The 22,524-nt window shown below is 42.8% G+C and overlaps 1 protein-coding gene across 2 annotated transcripts in view; it reads left to right on the forward strand.

The window, feature by feature from the left end:
• Positions 1–3,359: 3,359 nt before the first annotated feature.
• The window catches only part of Gask1b (golgi associated kinase 1B), a 55,498-nt gene continuing 36,333 nt past the window's right edge, over positions 3,360–22,524 (forward strand). Inside the window, exons 1-2 of one of the 2 annotated variants that reach the window (XM_006981095.4) lie at positions 3,360–3,490; positions 4,718–5,858. In XM_006981095.4, the coding sequence (XP_006981157.1) occupies positions 4,952–5,858 (907 nt within the window). In that variant the 5' untranslated portion in view covers positions 3,360–3,490; positions 4,718–4,951. Of the gene's footprint in view, positions 3,491–3,880; positions 4,021–4,717; positions 5,859–22,524 lie in introns of those variants that run through there. The other variant, XM_076574286.1, reaches the window with a different exon arrangement.

The following is a 22,524-nucleotide window of genomic DNA, read 5'->3' on the forward strand; positions in this document are numbered from 1 at the left end:
GGTTCATAACACATGTAGGCACAGTTACACGTCCACATATCAGATCCGCTGCACATATTTGAATCACAGAAGGTGGCATGGAAGCTCTCAAAATACTAGGATTCCGCCGTTTTGTTTCCTGCACTTGTATGGTGTTTATTTATAATTCTGAAGCATTTCCAGCGTGCCAAACGTAGTCCAGCAGAGCTGGGGGGCCTTCCTTCCTTCAAATACAGTCCCACAGTGTATTTTCCATTATATAAACGGTGCCCGAGTTAAGAGGAGATGATTTGCAATTCTGGTCTCATTTCTTGCTAGGGGCTCAAGTGTTGAGCCAGCAGCTTTGACCAGTCTTTATCTACTTTTGAAGATGCAGATCTACTGCAGTGTGCTTCTGTCTAAACTGAGGATGTCCTGGGGCCAGTATGCAGGGACTGATTCTTCCCCACATGTGGTCTGCCTGGAGGGGCGGGGCAGCACATTGAGGACTCAGTGCCACCTCTGAAATAGACTTATTTAGTTATTTAGATTCCTTGAGTATTTTGGTAATGGTTTAGATAGCCTTCAGTTAATTTACCAGATTCTTCCTTTTTTCCTGATGGGGCTGGGGGGTTGGCTCAGTGGATAAAAGTACTAACTGCTCCTGTGTGGGACCCAGGTTCAGTTTCCAGTACAACCCAGGTTCAGTTTCCAGTGCCTACATGGGCACTCACATCCATCTGTAACTTCAGTTCCAGAGGATCTGAACTGTTTCCTGACCTCCATGGACAGCATACACATATGGTGCACATATATAAATGCAGGCAAAACACTCATACATAATAAATAAGTAAATAGATCTATATAAATCTCTATGATAACTCTGAATTGAAGCAAATGCTAATTATTCTAATGTTCTTAAGTCATCTAAATATTAAGAGGTAAAATAACAATCTTATAAGTCATTCTTATTTCACATCTGTTAAGTTGGCTACTATCCATTAGGGGAAAGTTGTGTAGGTCTGGTTGTCCTGGAACTTGCCATGTAGACAAGGCTGGTTTTGAACTCATAGAGATCCCACTGCCTCTACCTCCTGATTGCTGGGATTAAAGGAATGTGTTATAGCACCTGGCTGCTGCGTATATTTTGTCTGTTATGGTAGGACTTGTTCACGCAGACATTTCTGTTAATACAGCAGGGCCATTCTAACACACAGCTTAAAGAGGTGCTGCCACGTTCCTGGGGAGATGAGGCTACATGGGTGATGGCAAGACATGTCTTTCCTGTGGAAAGGCCAGGAGCCTCCTTTTGCTCTTAATCGGTTTTAGCTTCCCTGGAACACTGGGATTGCTAGACCCAGGCTCAGCATGCAGTGAGAAGGTAGATGGATCCAGAATGAACTCATTATACAGACAGGAAAAACAAAAAACCAAAATACAAAACAAAACAAAATCCCAGATGGATCTCTTGGCTTTTTTTTTTTGTTTGTTTTTGTAGATTTTTTTTTTCTTTTGTGTATCTGTGTGTGAAGGTTGTCTCATGAACACTTGGCAAGTGCTCTCTGTCAATGAGATGTGGTCCCAGTTCCTGGCTATAGGTTTTGTTTTGCTTGTGTGTGTGTGTGTGTGTGTGTGTGTGTGTGTGTGTGTGTGTGTGTGTCTTTAATTTGAGATAAGTTCTTGCTAGGTAGCCCAAGCTGGCCTCTAATTTATTCTCCTCAGCCTCCGGAGTGCTGAGATTGTAGGCATGTATGTGTTACTGTGTCCATCTCCTCATCAGACTTTTTGAGAGGCCAGGATAGCTTCTGCAGAGGGAACATGATTCAAGTCTGAAATGAAATCAAGAGATTTGGACTATGTTATAGAATCAAACAGTTTAAGAAGTTACGTTAGATACATCTAGGACTGACGATGACTGACAAGCTTTAAACCCCTACCCTTCCACCTCCAGTGTAGCTAGAGGAGTCCTAGAGCCCACCTGCAGTCTCACGCGGGGGTGGGGGGGGCGTTGAAGAAAGTGATAAGGCCCAGATCAGGTCTCATAGACAGTGGAATGAATGATACACTGACTGATTCCTAATTACATCTCATGAGCCTCATCTACTGTATTGGTTTTATTTTTTACAACATAAATAACTTCTTGTGCTTGTTCCAAATTCTATAATAACAGCATTGCCTTGGCACAGCAAGCCTCAGGAGAAGATTCTTTGAGAAATTCAGTGGGGTGTGGACAGGAGGAGATAAAAACAAAGGTATCACCAACTATTCCAGGTGGTCCTTCCAACAATTCTGTCTCCTTTAACCACAGCAGGAAGCTCTCGGGATGAATGCTGTTGTCTGTGGAAGGAGATATAAAGGATTAGATAAGTACCAGGACACAACAGAGCGAGTGACTGGGGAGAGCCATGCTGGCTTCCTTTCTAGCCTGTCCTATGCTGACCACGTGCTTAACCCCCAGAGCGACAGAAGGAGGAGGAGGAATTGTTCTTTCCCAGTAATGACCACTCTTTTGAGGGAAGAGCGGAGTCAGCCAAACTTATCAGCAAACACAACCTTTATCTGTTTCCCAGGCACCCGTAAAGTTGCCTTTAAGATGTCTGGAAGAGGCTGCTGCCAAGCATTTATTTTTAACTTTTTAATTTAATATCTTATGCTGTTGAAAACAGGACTAAAGATCGCCCACATGTCGGGCAAGTCTTCCTTCAGTAAGCTACATCTCAGCCCATGGCTTTCATTTGTCGAGACCTAGGACAATTAATCTTTTGAATATGTGAAAAGCATAAGATAGCTATAAAAAGCAGCTCAACCATAGGCCCCTGTCAGAAAGTTCTGAGGTAGTCTCTAGAAAGTAAATCCATGTTCATGGAGTATGTGTTTTAAGAATTTGGGAGCATAAAGAAAATGACTTCAGTGCCTGAAGTCTCATGAAGTTTAGCTGAAGCCTGTCAAAACTTCAAGGGTACTTTCAGTCCTGAAATGTTTTATCTCTTTTAAACAAGTACCAGAACTTCTAAAGAGGAAGAAAAGTTTGAGCATGAGAAATTCTTGGCTTTTTTATTTATATTTTTGGCATTGTAACACGGTATTTTTAGGATTAAAAAGCATCATATTCTAATCTCCTCACTCCCGGACATCCCAACCTTTTTCCTGACAGGGAAAACCACCCCTGTCCTGTTGGTGGCTTCTTGCTTGACTCTATATGCTGCAGAAGCAAAGAAAAAGGAGCCCAGTGAGACCCCAAGGTCATCCGCTCTTGCCTTTGTGGCAGGACATGCAAATGACCCAGGCCAATCACTAACCTGTTTTTAAAAGGCCTCCAATCAGAAGGCGTCCAGGCTGCTTTCTGCGTACGGTTGCTGGGGGCAGTTGCACACCACAAGTGCCATCCCACCTCCCCGACTCTTATCTCAAGCTTTCCATTTTCCTCCTCATTTCCCGTTACCCCCATCTTCTCTTTGTCTTCACTTCCTGGCCGTGTCTTCCCACAATTGGTGGGAGACAACGGTTAGTCCGCAAACAGCCCAGATGTCAGGTAAGTTGCAGGCCCGGTTCTCTGGGTGTCTGGTCCCCACCTCCATAGGGTCAGGCGGAGGTCAGCGGCACTCCTCACTTTACAGGGCATTTATTTGGCAGTGGGGTCTCCACCAACCTCTGCAAACACTTGAGACCACTTCACTTCCCAGGGCTGACACTTGTGTGCTAGTTAGCGAGTGAGACACTAGAGGGCACCCAGGGGTCGAAAGAGGCAGAAAGTTGTTTGAATGAAAACTGACTCCGGACAGTGTTTTGAGAACTCAGAATTAAATTTTACTTTTTATTTTTTGTAGTCATTTTTTTTTAAAGACCCTCCCGTGTCTGAAAGCCGTGCGGCAGCCAGTTTACAAATCCCTGGGGCTTCCTGTCAGAAGGCGGCAGCTTTTAGGGCTGAGCTGAGATGTTTGAAAGGTGGAGCACTCTTGACCATGAAATATGCTCTCCTCACATGCCGCAGCCTTTCCAAGTTCTGTGCATTAGAATCAGGGATTCCATTCTTCCTGGAGCTGAGCGTGTAAGTAAAGTGTTGTTTTTCTTTGTAAACCAGTTTCTTCCTCTATGGAAAAATGTAGGGGAAAAAATGTGGAGATTCTTTTCTTACTTTCTGCTCTCTTTAGTGGAAAGAAAAGAAATAAACATTAATTGGATTTGTGTTGTTGTGGTTGTTGTGTGTGTGTAAGAGAGAGAGAGAGAGAGAGAGAGAGAGAGAGAGAGAGAGAGAATAACTGTCTCTCTTTCCAAGCTGTACAGACATTAAAGGCAGTTAAATACCAATGTAAGATAATAAAATACATTGTGGAGACAACCTGGGGCATTTCATTTAAAGAGCATATGTTTAAATGTGAACTCACTACTTGGTGTTTTTGCCTAAGTAGTGAATCCATGTCTTATAAAAATTAGGGTACTTGTAAGAATTTTAAATGTGTTTATTACTTGTCTTGAGTTATTTCTGAATCACACAATGGGTGTGTGCAGGGGAGCCGGCGTTGATGACATTTTAATGCTCCACAGTCAGGTAAACCATCAAATGCTCTTTGCAGCTTGTTTTCATTACTTAAAAGTGACATCGGACTCACACACCTAGCTTGTTTCCATGTTTTAAACTTTTACACCAAACTTGGTAGTATTTATGGAAGGAAAGGGTTACTCCCCTCTTTCCTCCTGCAGAGGAACTGAAATGGGTTGAGATGGTGACTCAGTCAACTTTGTTTCCATTCATCCCCAGAGTCAGCCTTTCTGTCTCCTGAGGAAGGCTGATAGGCGCTTAAAAGGCTCGTGGTGGCCGGTGCCCCAAGTGTTCCCAGCGCCAGCAGCGACCCTTCTCTTTCACCTCTGCCCATTGGAGACGACTTAGATTCCGAAGCGGACTGGACGGCTGGATTCAGGAAGCCATGAATCATGTCACCAGAAACGAGCTGCAGACTTTAAACTCCGTTCAGCATGTGGAAGCGGCAGAGAAATGACCTGTCCAGACAAGCCGGGGCAGCTCATAAACTGGTTTGTCTGCTCCCTGTGCGTCCCTCGACTGTGTAAACTCTGGAGCAGCCGGCGTCCCAGGACCAGACGGAACCTCTTACTGGGCACTGCCTGTGCCATCTACCTGGGCTTCCTGGTGAGCCAGGTTGGCAGGGCCTCTTTCCAGCATGGGCAGGCCACGGACAGGGGGCCACCCCACAGCCGCGACAACTTCAAGGTACCCTTCCCGGAGATCCCCTTGGATGGTACCCTGGCCCCTCCAGAGTCGCAGGGCAATGGGAGCACCCTGCAACCCAACGTGGTGTACATTACCCTGCGCTCCAAGCGCAGCAAGCCTGCCAATATCCGTGGCACGGTGAAACCCAAGCGCAGGAAGAAGTATGCAGTGGCATCTGTAGCCCCTGATCAGGAGGTGCTGGTTAAACCATCCTTTATACTGCAGGATGCTGTACCGGCAGCAGATGCCGAAGTACCTGCCTATGTTCAGGGTTACCTGACAAAGGTTGGGGAACGACCCTGGAGGGTGCTGCGTGGTCCTGGAATCAGAACTGGGGGTTCAAATTTGCGGCAGCCTGGGACGCGAGAGAGCAACATCAGGATTTACAGTGAGAGCGCCCCCTCATGGCTGAGCAAAGAAGACATCCGCATAATGCGCCTGCTGGCTGATGGTGAGGTGGTTAGCATCCTGCCATCCTTCTCTAAGAGTGGTGCCCGCTTGCTGGTGTTGGAAGGGAGGACCTCGGGCTCTGTGCCTGGCTGCGGGCCTAGCCCCTGTGGGCTACTCAAGCAGCCCCTGGACATGAGTGAAGTGTTTGCCTTCCACCTGGACAGGATTCTGGGTCTCAACAGGACCCTGCCATCTGTGAGCAGGAAATCAGAGTTCATCCAAGGTAACAGATTCACTTATTTGCAGCTGTTGGAGATTTGGGATCATTTTCTCTTTTCCCTCACTCTCTCTAAATGATTTTCCCCCACCCACGTTTCCCTTTTGGACAGCAGCAGCAGCAGTAGCGTCGTCTTTCCATATGCGTGGCATTCCTTCTCCCAGTCTGGTGATGTTAGAGTTCTAGCGCATGGCTGTGCTGGGCATGTGAGGGTAAGCCCACACACACTGTGCAGTCTCTGCTGTCCATTTCCCTTGCTGAGCTTTTCTGTGGCATATTAAATATTAAATCTAATTAAAGCCAATGACAATTTGCCTGATGACAAGAAGCCAGGGTGGAGGTACAGAATTTGCTCACAGTTCTGCATATTATTAGGTTTCTATGGAAACTTCCTTCCAAGGACGATTTAAAGAGTAAGAGGGGGCTAGAGAGATGGCTCAGTGGTTAAGAGCACTCCATGCTCTTGCAAAGGACCGAGGTGGAGTTTTGTTCTTCACACACACATGGCGGCTCTCAACCGCCGGTAACTCCAGTTCAAGGGGATCCAGCAGTGCCTTCTGACCTCTGCAGGCACCAGGCATGCATGGGGTACATTTGCACACATGAAGACAAACACTTCACATACAATAAAGATTCAATTAAAAAAAAAAGAGTAAGAGGAAACTGAATTATCTTTCCATTGTAAAGAGAATCTTTGCCAGAGGTTCAGACAGAACTGACCACGTAAGAGCCAAGTCTTTTACTTTCTCTGTCACTGATGGACTCAGCCTCTCTATATTTAATAAATAAAGAAAATAAGGTGAAATCATTGATGTACTTAGAATGTAGCCACGTGACGTCTTCAAACTTCATTGTTTATGGCGTAATTTTCAAAATTGTGTTTTCCTGGAGCACAAAGGTAGTGTCTGGGGCATGTGGCCACTGACTGAAGTACAAGGTCACAGTTCTGGTCTCTGGGAATGATCATGCTACATACAGGACACTCTCTGAATAAGGATGCCATGTCAGGGTTGGAATCTGAAGTATACTCAGTTAGTGACTTGTATTGGAATGTAGAATAATCCATACGTTACAAAATAAATCCAGGCTGAAATGTTATAGTCTCTCTCTCTCTCTCTCTCTCTCTCTCTCTCTCTCTCTCTCTCTCTCTCTCTCTCTCTCTCTCTCTCTCTCTCTTACCTCAGCTATGAAATGGCAATATTGCCCACTTCATGAAGTTGCTGGTAGCTCACACATGGAAAACAGTTCATGGCACAAACTAAACCTTCAATAAGTGTTGGCTACTGCTGTTATTACACTAAGTACATGAAGTACCAAGTCCATTGAGTTGCTCTGAGCCTTCAACCCTCAAAGGTCATTTTCTCTTACGAAAAAAACTAGCAATAAAACTCTTGCTCTCTTGACTCTGCCTAATTTGTGCCAGGATTCTTCTTGGATATTTGGTTCTGTGCCTTGGGTTCCTAGCATATCTCCAAACTAAGATTCAGTTTGAAGAAATCCCTGGCATGGTCCCCTCTCCATTCATACCTAAGCGGCAGTTGAAATAAATCAGTAGGGTCACAGTCGCGGCTCAGTGTGATGAGTTAAATTCCTAGGATTTCATATCAAATGGCTCCGGCGCTTGCTTTGTTTTCTCTTCAGTCTCTTCTCCCTGTGAGTTTTTAGTCATGAAGTCAGGCCAGCTTCCTCGGGAGCCTCTGAAATGACTCACATGGAGCTGCACATCACCTCATACATGTGAGTTGTTGCAGTGAGGCAGGCAGCATGAAGAGACCAGTTCTGGCATGCAATGGACACTCTCAGGATTCCGCTTTCTATGTTACTTTGTTCTCCTGATTTCCACTGAGTATGAATTTCCCCTGTCAGGACCTCCCATTCTTCTCTTAGCTCAAACTTAGTTTTACATGCACAGGTCTGAGCTCTGAAGGAGATCTGGCTCATTCATTTTGTGCCATCATTCCCTTCCTATGTCTGGGAGGCAATAATATTTCCTGTATTCTTTATTGTATTCCTGGATCTTATTGGAGTGTATAATATACTGCAGATACTCAATGAACATGTCAGATGAATGCAGGAATTCCTTCTTGCCTTGTTCCTTTGATGCTAAATAGTAAATCTGTATCTGCCTCCAGCTTCTAATGTAAGGACAAGTATTAGTATTTTTATATTAGATCTGGACTGGGGTTCATCTAGAGGCCTCTTAAAAAGTTCTTTATGGAGGCTAATAACAAATGTTCATGGTAATATCCTCACAGTACAAATAGTAAGGTTTATAGATGTACTGTGCTGAGTACAATCAGCATGATGTGTTGGCATTATGCTAGCATGATTTGATGATGGGTTTTCTGTAGGAGGAGCAATAGTGTTTGTTTAGACAATATGTTTTGGTCTAGAAATACATCTTTTTATATGGAGGAGAGAGTAGGTAGTTAGCCCATCTCATACATAATCTATCCTAAATGTTGTTTCTATTCTTTAACTTTTAATTGTGATTATGAAAATTACATTTACATCTAGTACAATGAAGGCAACTTGTCTGTAGTGCAGTTAAGTATAGCTGTTTGGGTTATCTCATGAACTCTTTCCAAGAAACTTATGCAGTTGGCATTTTTTAAAACCTTAATTTGAGATGAAAGAAAAAGTAAGGCTTTTTAGGGTTAAAAAAGGAGAATGAACTATTGAGAGCATAAAGAATTCAAGCTCCTTTTTCTCCATATTTTTATCCTGAATTTCCAAGTCTTTCCCATTTCCACCAACCAGTTTCTCTAAACAAATCCTTTAAGGAGTCATGTGGTCTGTCTTTTTTCTACCCACATTCTTTTTTTTTTTTTTTTTTTTTTTTGGTTTTTCGAGACAGGGTTTCTCTGTGTAGCTTTGCGCCTTTCCTGGAGCTCACTTGGTAGCCCAGGCTGGCCTCGAACTCACAGAGATCCGCCTGCCTCCGCCTCCCAAGTGCTGGGATTAAAGGCGTGCGCCACCAACGCCCGGCTCTCTACCCACATTCTTAGCAGTTATAAACATGTTATTTAATGCAGTTATCACAGGTGACCAACACTCACACACACATGCAGACTGGGGAGACCTCTTTTCCAAGAAAACAGCTACTGCCACCACAACTGAGACTCACTGAATGTCGCTTCTTACCAAGCATCATTTTGTTTTAAGAACTGAGTCTCCATTATCACATTAAGTCCACATAAAAATTTTCAGAGGTGCACTCAAGTCACAGGACTTTGGAACTCCTTGATATGAAATTGAAGGATATGGAGATTAAAGCCTGGAGTAAATAGTACTTTGATTAAAAGCACATGAATAGCTGGGCAGTGGTGGCGCACGCCTTTAATCCCAGCACTCGGGAGGCAGAGCCAGGCGGATCTCTGTGAGTTCGAGGCCAGCCTGGGCTACCAATTGAGTCCCAGGAAAGGCGCAAAGCTACACAGAGAAACCCTGTCTCAAAAAACCAAAAAAAAAAAAAAAACCACATGAATATAAAAGAATATAAAAGGGATGTGTGACATTCCTAGGGAGATGCAAAGGAGAAACCTGAATGATTTGTCTACTTTTCGTCTCTCAGCTGAAGCTCCCTATTGATTCAGTCCAATGATAAGAGGGTCCAAATTACAGATACATTTCTCCTTACAATAATTTTATGTACTGGAATTAGAAGACACACTTAATATGGCTATCATTCCCATCTTAAGCATGATTAGGTAGCTCCCAGGAACATTTGCATTAGCCAATAGCTGGGTAAAATCATCTACCACAAAGTCTATTTTGTAATGAAAGCTCATACACACAGAGAGATGTGTGTTTCATTCACATGATGGGATGTAAAACACAATATCCAAATAATGCCTGCAATATAGTATGCTAGCAAGTGTTGATTGTCTACCTTCATTTACCTTCACAGTCAGGTGGCTAACCTGGGCTTAATGTTACCACCTTCCCTTTCTAGAAAACATTATCAGATATCACTAGTCCAAGGAGAGATCAAAACTCAGAATTCAGAATATGCTTTCTATCAAAGACTCTTATGTCATCATCCTAAAGTTGAAAAGTTGTAAGTTAACTTGAGCCATGGTACAGGGACTATCAATAAACGGACTATCTTCAGTATATTTTTTTTCGAGATTAAAAAAATTAAATTATATGCATAGGTGCATCTGAGTATTGGCTTATGGATGTAGGTGTAGTGCCCTCAAGCATCCAGAGCAGGGCACTGGATCCCCTGGAGCTGGAGGTACCTATGATTTTGAACTGCTTGGCATGGGTGCTGGAAATGGAACTGGTCTTTCACAAGGGTAATATGTGCTCTTAACCATCTCTCCAGCCCTGTCTTCACAATTTTAAAAATTGATAAAATTAATAGAGATTCAGTCATTACAGAGTTATTAGCTCAGCTTACTTCTGGACCAGCTCTTGGATGTAGAATGACACATTTTAAATGAATCTCTTTGGACATAAAAATACACATTTGAAATCAGTGGACTTGCCAGCATTTATAACCACCCATGTTCTGAAATGCTGCAAAGCTATTCTAGAAAAAGAAGAGAGTATGTATGGGCATGTTTGTAATTAGGTAGGGAATGACAGCAATGTGCCACCATATAAGTCATTATCATGGGCACAGACTCCTGCTCTATGATTCTCTTTGAGGGAAGTCCAAAGATAAAGCATCCAGGGACTTTTTAAAAAAGATCCAGTTTTTGGATCCTCTTTAACCCCATAAGATTAAGAAGGTATAAACCTCTGAGGGAAGAGAGAGTTTGGCTAGACATACCTAGGGGAAAAGAGAAAACTGCAATGGCTGATGGCTGGTAGACCATGTAACACTTGTTAGGACCAACATGGCCAACTGGGATGACCCATAAGTGTCCGTCACTTCATTATTAAGATATCGGCAGCTGTGTACTTGCCTAACGTGCACAATGCCCTTGATTCAGTCCTAAGTACCACAAACAAACGAATCAAATAAAGTATCAGTAACATCTGTTATATAGAATTGGAAATAAATATAATAGATGAGATATCACATGTGCTACAGGCACTGTGTGATGCCTAACAGCAACATCTTTGTGAATGCATCTTACTGCATCTGACACCTTGACAGATGTGGGAAATCACATATAAGGACAGAAAAGGGTAGAAACCCCTGTTGGGGAAAATCCCCTCCCATTCCTGGAATTCCTTGCTTTTCTCTACCTTAATTCATGAATAATACTTTCCTTTGTTAAAGTTTGTCTATGAAATCAGTTATCTAAAATCCTGAGGGTCTTCCCAACGTCTTGAGAAACCGACACCCACCCTTGGGTATGTCCTTCTGTCATTTCCTTAATAAACCTCAACTTGGTTTTGTAAAAAAAAAAAAAAAAAAAAGAAATATAAAATTATATTTTTTTCAGTAACATTCAACTGGTCATCTATAAAGACCTAGTGCCAGACGATATGCAGTATATAATGGAGTTGTTAGCCATGTACATAAGACAACTTACAACCATGCACCTGGCGTCATGATGCATGTGGGAAACCCCGTATAAGGACAGAAAAGCCACACTCCCAGCCCCTATTACTTTGATTTTAAGCAGGGAAATTCTGAATCTATATAAGGTTATGAATTTTTCTCCAAGCCACATGGCTAGTGACTCGTGGAGATGGAACTTGTTCCTGATTCTTCACAGGCTAATTCTTCCCCAGGTTTCTTCTGTAAGTCAACACTGTGTTTTAAATTCTATCTGGGACAGTTATAGGATAATGACCAAACTGTACACGTTTTAGCATGATAGTTTCTGATTGTGCTACTATATCAACACATTTATTTTCTTTTTCACTTCAACAATACAACTCTGACAATGTCTTTGCTCAAGGGAAGAAGTATTGATGTTCACTCTGAGCACTGCTATACTTATTTTTAAATGCAAGTAAAATTCTAATATTCAACAGATTTGCTTGTTTAGTGTGAACATATGCATATGAAAATATGCTTGAACATGTTAATTTGCTTTCTGCCTCTCTTTTCTTACACAAGACTCTCAAGTTATTACAAAGGTCACCAGATACTTCGTGGTGTTGTGTTGATATATTCAGATGACTTTTTGAAAAAAGTATTTAAAAATATTCATGTAGGCTAAGACAAAGCAGACAGTGACCATGTGAAAGTCAATACATTTTAAAGAGGAAACCCAGGGCTGGGCAAGGTGGCTTAGCAGGTAGGTAAAGGCATTTGCTGTTAGGCCTGATGACCTGAATTTGATCTCTGGAAATCACACAGTGGAAGGAGAGAAACAACCTCTGAAAGTTGTCTTTTAACTTCAACAAGAGCCCTGGTATGTGTGTGTTCTCCCCTCAAATGAATGAATGGATGGATGAATGAATGAATGAATGAATGAATGGAAACCCAGTGCCCTCTGTGACCTCTGAATTAGCAGCTTCGCCAAAGCTTCCCAGGAGTCTACACATTACTGAGAATGGGTCTCAGGAACACCATTTGGGTATCATTTAAGCATCTAGCTATTTTTCATACCCAGCATGGAAGATGCATTATGTATGCTTTATTTTTAGGATGCTGTTTTACTGCCATGGGGCTGTCATACTGAATTAAGGTAGGCTAGTTCCAAAAAATTCTGTGCAGTAAGCTGCTTAGATGACAAACTGCAGGCACCCCACACACTTCCATCTAAATTCATCGTGTATCCCCAGGTACTCACTCTTTCCCAACTTGTGTTGCCCCTTCTCATTACAGAGCAGGAGAAATACATTGTGTGATTTTTATTTTCCTGTCTTCTCAAGTTTCCTGGATCAGCCTGGGGAGTCCTAGCTGATAGTGTATCTATCTGCCAGGGTGGAGGGATGGCAGCTTTACTTTTTTCTGTTGTTGCAGGGGTCAGGTAGAGATGGAATCCATTCCTTGGAGTTTTGAGAACTCCTCCACAATTTGGAAACACAGTGGTTCTGACTTCCAACATGTCTGCAAACTTTCTTAAAATATTCATTTAGGGAGTGTATAATCATGTTTTATTCTTAAATTTTTTGCTCAAAAGCACATTGTGTTCTTTATCAGAAAAGCCCCAAGGCTATTTCTTTAGCAATCAAATTGAGCTGACCAGCTTAATACTTGCATTCATTTGGGAACAAAAGTTTACTGAGCATCCTTCCCAAGCATCACTGGCTGGCTGCAGTGTTTGCCTACTACATACCTTCCCAGACATACTGGAGACCTGGCAACCTTCTCTTATGCATCCAGAATTTCTTCCTTTATCTCATACTGGGCTAGGACAGAAGTGGTAGTGAATGGTTGCCATGGTATTCACACTGTAAACATGTGCTTCAACTCCATGCAATTCTACCCCTTCTCTAGGATCATATTTATCTCTATTGCTTTAATAAATGTTTGTTGAGCACCTGCTTTATACCAGTCCCTCTTCCAGTCTTTGGGGCTGTACCCCTATACAACATAGTTTAGGGTGATTGTCCTTGTGGATCTGATATCATGGAATCTTGTGAGAGTAACTCTTACTGCCACTGATTTCAGGCTTCATGAGGCATCCCCCTGAGCTCAAGGTCAGGACCTCTCTCTGTATGACCTGAATGTGTTACAGCTCTGGGTTGGTGGAGGGGCTGCACAGGTTCAGTAGGACCAGATAGCCTTCCTTACCTTAGTTAAAGGGCAGTGCTTGGGATGTCAGCACAATTGGGCTGTAATCAGCTCAATCTATTGGCATTTGATTTTGTCTGTGAAGCATGGTCCCAGAACAGGGGAAGGGAGTAGGATTTCTAAATCAAATAGTGGTGTAGCTGAGTGTATATTCTGGCAGTATATACTGCCTGAGTTTGATTCTTGATTCAATCACTTACTGAACCTTTTTTTATTACCATAATAATGATGGTGAAGATTAGAATAATGATATTTATAATAACATTTAATCTGGCCTTCATATTACAATTGATTCAACATATATATCAAATCGATAGATATAAATGATACATAATTGATCAACATATATAATATATATAGTTGATATCTATAAATATAATAATTCAATATTTTTATACTCAAATATTTATTATAGTGCCTACTGCATACCTATAAATGTGACCTTTTGTTTTCATTTAGTTTCTGACCTGATTTAGCATCTTGTGGTATGCTTTCTAGATCCCTAGATTTTTACTTGAGATCAGTAAATGGGCACCTACAATTAATTCAAAGCAAGTACTGTAACTGGCAGGGGATGTCTCTAATTTTTGGAATGAGAACACTTTCCATTCACTAGCTCATTAAGTCCTAAAAGAGTCTCATGCACATGCTATTCTCATGGTACAGATTTCCTGTGGGGAAAACTGAAGCTTAAAAGATAACATGGATCCCAGATGATGCTTAGTGAAGTTGAACTACAGATGTGAGTGGGGAGGATTCATTAGCCTCATCCTTCATCATCCTGCCTTGTGACCTCTGTGGTCAGTTATGTCACAGAAGGACCTCCAGTGATGGCACCCACATTCCTCAGCCATCCAGATGGCAACCTCCTTTCAATAGCCTTATTTTCTTGTCTGTCCTGAGTGTAGCCCTGATGCCTTCACAGTTCATCTCATATCAGTGGACTGAGGTCAGTAGGGGTGTGTGTGTGTGTGTGTGTGTGTGTGTGTGTGTGTGTGTGTGTATGTGTGTGTGTGTGTGTGTTTTCCACTCCACCTTTCTTGTTCCTGAGTTCTCTAGCATCATGGATGTGTGAGTCAAGTACCAGGTGGACAGAATGAGGACATGGAAATCTTTGTACATCCCTAGAACTGTTTCTCAAGCTTCTGTCTAATCCTCATTCATTTGCAGGGAGCCATTGAAATGGAAGTTTCCCAGGGTCTCATGGCAGCTACATTTTTATTCTGAGTCTGTTAGCTAGGACTTAGGACGTAAGAGTTATTCAAGAACTTTGGGAGATTATGAAACAAATCATTAGTATATCACAATTGTTTTTTGCATTGATTCAGTTGTGTGTGGGTGTGTATCAGAGGATGACTTTCAGGAGTTGGTTCTCTTCTTTCACAGTGTGATCCAAGGCTCAGGCTCAGGTCATCTGGCATGCACTAGGGGTGCTTTAACCCACTGAGCTGTCTGCTGGCCCCAAACTGTCTCTTACATGTCACTGTGGGTGGAGTAGGAGCTCGGTTGGGTGTAGGAAGGCAGACAGCCTGAAAGGCTCCTGAAGGCAGTGTGTACTCAGGAAAATGCAAATCGTTTTGAACTGGATCTTGCGGATTGGGGGGATGAAGCAAGGCATGTCTTCTTAGAGGGGCAGTTATTTCTTTATCCTGTCAGGATCCCGAGCTTCGTCTTCAGCACAGGTTTAGAGAAGGGAGTGACGTGGTTGGACTTATCTTCCAAGGTTACTCTTGTCAGGAACTCATGTCTCCTTTGACAGCTTGAACCTAAGACTCCCCAGACTAGGTTACCCAAAGGTAAGGAGGGCATCACCTCCAAACTGTGATTGTTTGTAGAGCCTGCCACCCTTACCACATCATCACCACCCTCAGAAGCCAATTTGATTCTGCATTTTGTTAAACAATTTTTTCATTTATTTTACATACCTACCACAGTTTCCTCTCCCTCCTCTCCTCTTGTCCCCTCCCCACCCAACTCCCATCTCTTCCCCCTCCCCATCCACTCCTCCTCTGTCTCCATTCAGAAAGGGGCAGGCCTCCCATGAGCTTGAACAGCATGGCACATCAAGTTGAGGCAAGACTGAGCATGAGGAATAGGTTCCCAAAAGCCAGCTAAGTGCCAGGGACAGGTCCTGATCTCACTGCTAGGAGCCTTACATACAGGCCAAGCTACACAACTGTTACACATATGTAGAATGCCTAGGTTGGTTCCCCTTTCTTTCTTTCTTTCTTTCTTTCTTTCTTTCTTTCTTTCTTTCTTTCTTTCTTTCTTTCTTTCTTTCTTTCTTTCTTTCTTCCTTCCTTCCTTCCTTCCTTCCTTCCTTCCTTCCTTCCTTCCTTCCTTCCTTCCTTCCTTCCTTCCTTTCTTTCTTTCTTTCTTTCTTTCTTTCTTTCTTTCTTTCTTTCTTTCTTTCTTTCTTTCTTTCTTTCTTTTTTGAGACAGGGTCTCTCTACATAGCCCTGGTTGTCCTGAAACTCACTATGTAGACCAGTCTAGCCTCAAGCTCACAGAGATCCATCTGCCTCTGCCTCCCAAGTGCTGGGATAAAGGTGTGTGCCACCACACCCAGCCTGATTTCTGCATTTTAAAATAAACATCGTGACAGGAAGAATCTAGAGGTTTCCCTTTGTGTAGAGACTCTCAGGGTAGCTCCATAGGCAAGCTTCCGAACTATGGGTAATTTTAAAAGTTGATGGTTCAGATCACTTAGGCAGGTCACGATGGACAAGTCATAGGCATTCTTCTCTGTTCCTAGGCTCCACACTTCCCTGAGCAGTTAATGCTTGATGAAACAGTGGGATGAACCGAGCTCTGTTCAACCCAGAGAAAACGAGCTGTGAAGTGAGTGATAGTTACCTGAATACACAGACATGTGTTTTTTTTTTTTTTTCTTGCAGAAGAGGTCTAAATTACCTAGAAATCTAATGCCTCTTTAATTTTAGTTTTAGGTGATAACTGTGTATGCTTATGGGTTATAATTTGCTGCTTTGAAGGGGCCTGCTTCAATCAGGCTAATTAAATCCATCACTTCAGATACTTGGTGTTTCTTCATAATAAAATCATTTTAGCTTTGCGGTCCACCCACCCCCCCAGTTTTAAAAGCAGTTTTGCAATACACAATGCATTCTTATTTTAGTCACCATTCTGTGCAACCGATCATCACTTTTAAAAATGCTCCCTTTCTCTCTCTCATGTGTAGGCACATGGGTGTGCTCTCACCCACGTGCTCACATACTTTGTGTCTTCCTCTCTTGCTTTCCACTGTGCTCTTCAGAGACAGTGTTTCTCACCGAGTCTGACACTCATTGTTTTGGCTAGATTAGCTGGCGCTCCCTATCTCTGTCCCCACCCCTGCCCCCACCCACAGCACCGAGGCTGCAAGCTCCTGCAGCCACACCCAGAACTTGTACAACATGTACCTTATCCATTGAGCCGTCCTCCCTCTCCCCCCCATGAGATTATTGAATCTTCTTTGTCCCATCTAACTGAAACTTCAAATTCTTTTTTTTTTTTTTGTCAACATGGCCCCTCAAGTAGTCCTTCTCTTCTCAATAGACTCTAGCAGCAAACAGTTTATCCTTTTCAACGAGTCCAAATAATTTAGAGTCTACATATGGGATCGCACAGTATCTGTCTTTGTCTTTCTGCTTATCTGGCTTAGCACAAGGTCCCCTGTTTTATTCATGTTGTCCCATGTGACAGCATTTCTTCTCGTGTAGATGGAATAGTATTCTGTCTTGGAGTGTGGTAGCACAGGACGGCAGTCTTGCAGGCTACCTCCACTCTTTGGCTGTAGTGGATGATGCTTCAGGGAACATGGGAGATTCTGATTCATTCCTTGGACAGTATCTACGAGTGGGGTTGATGGGTTACATTCCCCTCTCAGTCCTCTGAGGACTCTGCATACAGTTTTCCACAGTGGCTGTATTCATTTTCGTGTTCACCAACAGCGCCTGAAGTTTCTCTTTTCTCCAGGCCTTTGCCAGCACTTGGTTTTCATAGTAGTAACAGACATTCTAATAGATGTATGACGATGTCTTCCTATGTTTTAATTGACATAGAAATCTATTTCCAGTCCCCCAACCCACCACTTGGCTAGTTTTGTAGCATCTATACATACGGAAGCTATGTAATCTTATGTCTCTACCCTTTCTCCTTTCAAATGAAGAAACCTTATAAAACTGGATGAAGATTTGTTTCCTTTTAAGATTCAGCAGTGCCGGCGTTTGTTTTGCTGGGTTTACACAGTCTTAAAAGATGGGTTGAGAACGTTCTTTCTGTGCATCTTGGGTAGGTTAGTATCTTCCTACATTAGAGACAGACAGACAGACACACACACACACACAGAGTCAGAGACAGATGGACAGAGACAGACAGACAGACAGACAGACACACACACACACACACACACACACACACACAGAGAGAGAGAGAGAGAGAGAGAGAGAGAGAGAGAGAGAGAGAGAGTTAGCAGTACTCTTGGCATGCTAGGCAAGAGATCTACTAGTGAGCTCAAACCCCATTCTTTAGTATTTTGAGATAATGTCTCTTTCATGCAGCTCAGTCTGTCTTTAAAACAGTAATACAAACCAGGCTGTCATGACCTCAAAATGCCTTAACCTCTATTTCTGTATGTTGGACTGAGGTGGGCACCACCACACCCAGCACCCATCTATAATTTTTGAAAAGATGAAGTTTTAATTTTTATTATGTGTAATCTTGTGTCCCTATGTTTGTATGACACATATGTGCCGGTACCCTTGGAGACCAGAAGAAGGAAGATTCCTGGGAGCTGGAGTTGTAAGAGTTTGTGAGCTGCCAGATGTAGGTGATAGGAACTGGGTTCTAGTCCTCCAAAGGAGCAGCAAGAGCTAAATGACGGGGCTGGAGAGATGGCTCAGTGGTTAAGAGCATTGGCTGATTTTCCAAAGGACCTGGGTTCAATTCCCAGCACCCACAAGAAGCTCACAACTGTTTGTAATTCCAGTTCCAGGGGATTTGACACCCTCACACAGACATACATGCAGGTAGAACACCAATGTATATAAAATAAAAATAAATAAAACATTAAAAAAAAAAGAGCTAAATGAGCGAGCCATCTTTCCAGCTCCAAACCCTGCTGTGCCAGGCACTTGAAGGATAATGGAGTTGATAGGACTTAACGAATCTTCATACCTAGACTCTTTTGACATGACCATTGGAGCAGCAGGCACAAACACCTTACTGCTTTTCTGCACTGGGCAACCTGTAGTATAAAGCTTTCTGTTGGTGACTTGCTGGTGCTTGTGATGGAGCCCATGGAATTCGTTTCCTCCAGTGAAGATGCTGCCCTGGCTTGGACTAGCCCATGTTTTCTTTCCTGGATCTGTAGAGTTATGCTTAGTGAAAGGCTCTGAGTTGGACTGTTACTTCCTTTTAGTCTCATTCACAAGGAGTCTTGGACCTTGGCCCATGCGATAGAAAGGGCTTTTGATTCACAGCTCAGAACACTTTTGCTTATTCTTGCCTGGTGATAAATACAGGCAGACATTCACACTCCACCAGCATGCTTGGCCTGCCCCTACAGTGTAGCAAAACCAGTCCGACAGTGTTTAAAGTGAAGGGAATTTAATATATGTAGACAAAGGAGATTGTTCAGAGCATGCATTCTTGGTTAATTTTCATGTCCATCTTCCCCAAAGAATATCTTCTTTGTGCTGTTGAGTAAAAAATAAAATAAAATAAAATAAATGACTTAAGAGAACATCAAAATTCTGAGGAGAGATTCAGATATTGGAAGAAAGGAGTTTTACTGGCAACCTCATTTTTAAGACAGCTGTGTAACCTTTAATTCACACGGACATCCTCACATCCGTCAAAGGCTGCTTTCCCACCGCTCTGACAGTTAGAATTTTATCTCTTCACCATTAAGATTTCTCCGGAGAGCACAGCACTGTATCATTTTGACAAATCTGAATGGGAGGAGATGAACACCGCTCATCTCGAAAACACTTCAGGGCGATTGCCTTTAACCGGGCTCCTGTTTTCAGAGACCATTTCCCCGTCATCACTCAGGTCTATCCATGTTCCTTTACTCCCCTTCAAAGCTATATTTTATATAAAGTGCAACTCTCCCCTCAATGGCACTCCCTGCTCTGGGATCTGCCGCTCCACTGACAGATATTCTTCCCTGTGAGGGTCACACACACTCAGGTACAGTGGGAGGACTAAACTTCAAAGATGGGAAAGGCCCCGTGCTCCACTCACCAACTAGGGAGCCGCAGATCACTAGCTTTCTCTTTTCTCTGGGAATCCCTTTCCCTGACAGGAAAGGAAAGAAGGTCTTTATGTTTTGCTGAGGAAACATGCCCAGCTGTGGAGAAAAACCAGTTGTGCTTATCTGTTTGCTGAACCACCTTTGGCAGTTAGAGGATGACTTCTTATATTTTTGGTTGTGAGCCTAGCCTTTAATGGCTGAGCCATCTCTCCAGCCCGAGGATGACTTCTTAATGATCGCAATAGAAAGTATATTAAGTGACCAAGTATGGTGTGCGCCCGTAATCTCAGCACTCAGGGGGCTGAAACGAGAGGAAGGTTCACTTCCAGCTGTGGCTACAGCTGAAAACCTGCAGCTGGGGGATGGGAAGAAGCCATGAGTTGTGGTGATGTGCACTTAATCCCAGCACTTGGGAAACAGAGGCAGGCAATCTCCGTAGGTTTGAGGCCAGTCTGATCTGCGTAACAGGCTCTAAGCCAGTCAGGGCTGCATAGTGTGGCCATGCTTCAAACAAACAAACAAACAAACAAACAAACAACAAACACAAACAACCCCCCCAAAAAAAAAAACCATCAAAGAATTTGGTGACCTATAGAAGAGAAATGGGCAACCCATGGGCAAGTAAGAGTTACAGCTTGTGGCTAAAATGGCCCGCTACCTAATTTGATTTCATGAACTGATTTCTGCAATTCTATATGGTGTTGCCTACATTTTATATGCCTGAAAAATAATAAAAACATTGATAATATTACTACCACACTTGAAAATCAAATGGAATCCACACTTTAGTGTTTACAATAAAACCGTATTGGCTTAGTCACAACCAATTGTCCTTTTACTGTCTGCCACTCTTTTGTGCCACGGTGACACCGAGCCAACAGATAACTGAATGGCTGCGGTGGAGACCATGAGGCTATCCACACTCCAAGTGTTTACTCGGTGCTCTTGGCGCAGTGTGCAGCCACTGGGCTTTATTACTGTAATACAATTGCAGATGTGCTACTTAAATATTTAATTGTAAGATAGGCAGTTGTGCTATAGTATTTGGTGAAATAATTATTAGGGTCTGTATATATGAAATGGTCCATTTTTTTTTCCTTTGTGTAATTTCTGCTTCTTTATTCTGGAAAAATTTAAGTTTCATGAGAGCAAAAATAAAAGTTGATACCTATTTGTTTATAATTTAGCTCCAGTCTCTAAAACCCTGCATGACATAGAGTAGTAAGTCAGTAAACACCAAAGGTTGGCTGAAGGCTGGTGCACTATGAGGCTGTCGAAGGCTCATATGTAGAAAAGCTGCTATAAACCATTTCTTGGTTATGTGTTTATGCTAAACACTAGGATGGTGATTTTATTTATTTGCTTTATTTTTTCTTTCATTTAATTTATATATGTCAACCTAAAAAATATACCTGTTAGTGAGGTATAATGTTCAAATCAGGGTAGACCTATCTCTATCATGCCGATCTTACACAGTGGGTGGCTGCAGACAACAATTATATACTTAATATGTCCACAAATTTCTAGGAAGGGATTTTCAATGTTTGCACCAGATAGAAGTGATAAAAGTTTGAGGAAAGATCTTTCTTTTTAATGCACAGTCTTATTTAATGGCAGCGAAGTCACTTTACAAAGGCACACAGTTGCTCCCATGTTGCAGGAGGAGGTGGGCTTGGAGAGGCTTTGTTCCCTGCCCAGCGTTACAAAGCCACGAAGTCATAGACCAGAGAGCAAAAGCTCTGTTGGGTTCTGTAAGCTTCAGCCACGAGTTAACCACGTTCTCTTCCCGAATGTCTAAAGCTTTTTATTTATTCAGGTAAGAGTGAGAGGGGCAGGAAAGTTTAGAAAACAAAACCTGGTGGTTTGTGGGCTGCGGGTGAGTGCGTTTTTCTTAGCTATACATTCTCGTGTAGAATTTGCTTCATTGCCAGAAATGACGAGACCTCTTTTATTTAGTTAGTTTTATAGTAAGGCATGGGCACTCTTAAAGATGAGGAGATAGCCTAGAAGGTTTCTGTGACTTCTTCTTGCTCCTCCCAGGGCTGGGGTTGTACAGGAAGCTGCTGCCTGCCTGTCCTTTGTAGGGACTGTGCTGTGACATGCAGTGTTGGACTTTAGTTCCCTTTGAACACTTCCTTGCTCTGAGGCGAAAAGTGCTGTTTCTGAGTCACAGTGTCAAGGACACTGGCTTACAGACTCTCGCCGATCAGGTGTCCTGTGTGTTTGCCTCTGAAAGCGGTGTGACATTTTCTGTTCATATTTGGTGACACAGGCCTGATTTGTCTTCTTCACATGATAGACAGATCTTGCATGGATTTAGTTCTCTTAAAAAAAATATCAGCACAGTATTTGGGGTAGTCACAGTTTGTCTTGATCTTCTTCTATCTTAGAATGTAATTAGGCCTCAGGAGCCCAGTTGCTTAGTAAAAAGAAATAGAAAGGAGGAATGTAATGGTAAAAATGATGATCCTTTGGGTCAGCTTGAGGTTCCTTTCTTCTCTTAACTGTGCCGTATTCTGTGTAAGCTGAAGACCTTCCTCATGCTCTGCCCTACACTGTTGGCGAAATGGAGAACAAATTTTCTTTGGAACAGGCTGGGATGGGGGCAATTAGAAAGACTGAGTAAGTTCATGTACTTACTGGTGTGCCACCAGCTTCAGAACAGGTCAAGCAGCTGCCTGTTTCCTGCAGATAAGAATGCTGTGAGACACAGGCAAGAAAGGTTGAGTTGCTAGCTGGGCAAAGCAAGTTGTAGATTCCGAACA

The sequence above is a fragment of the Peromyscus maniculatus genome, chromosome 6, assembly GCF_049852395.1.
Source record: "Peromyscus maniculatus bairdii isolate BWxNUB_F1_BW_parent chromosome 6, HU_Pman_BW_mat_3.1, whole genome shotgun sequence".
NCBI classification, from domain to species: domain Eukaryota; kingdom Metazoa; phylum Chordata; class Mammalia; order Rodentia; family Cricetidae; genus Peromyscus; species Peromyscus maniculatus.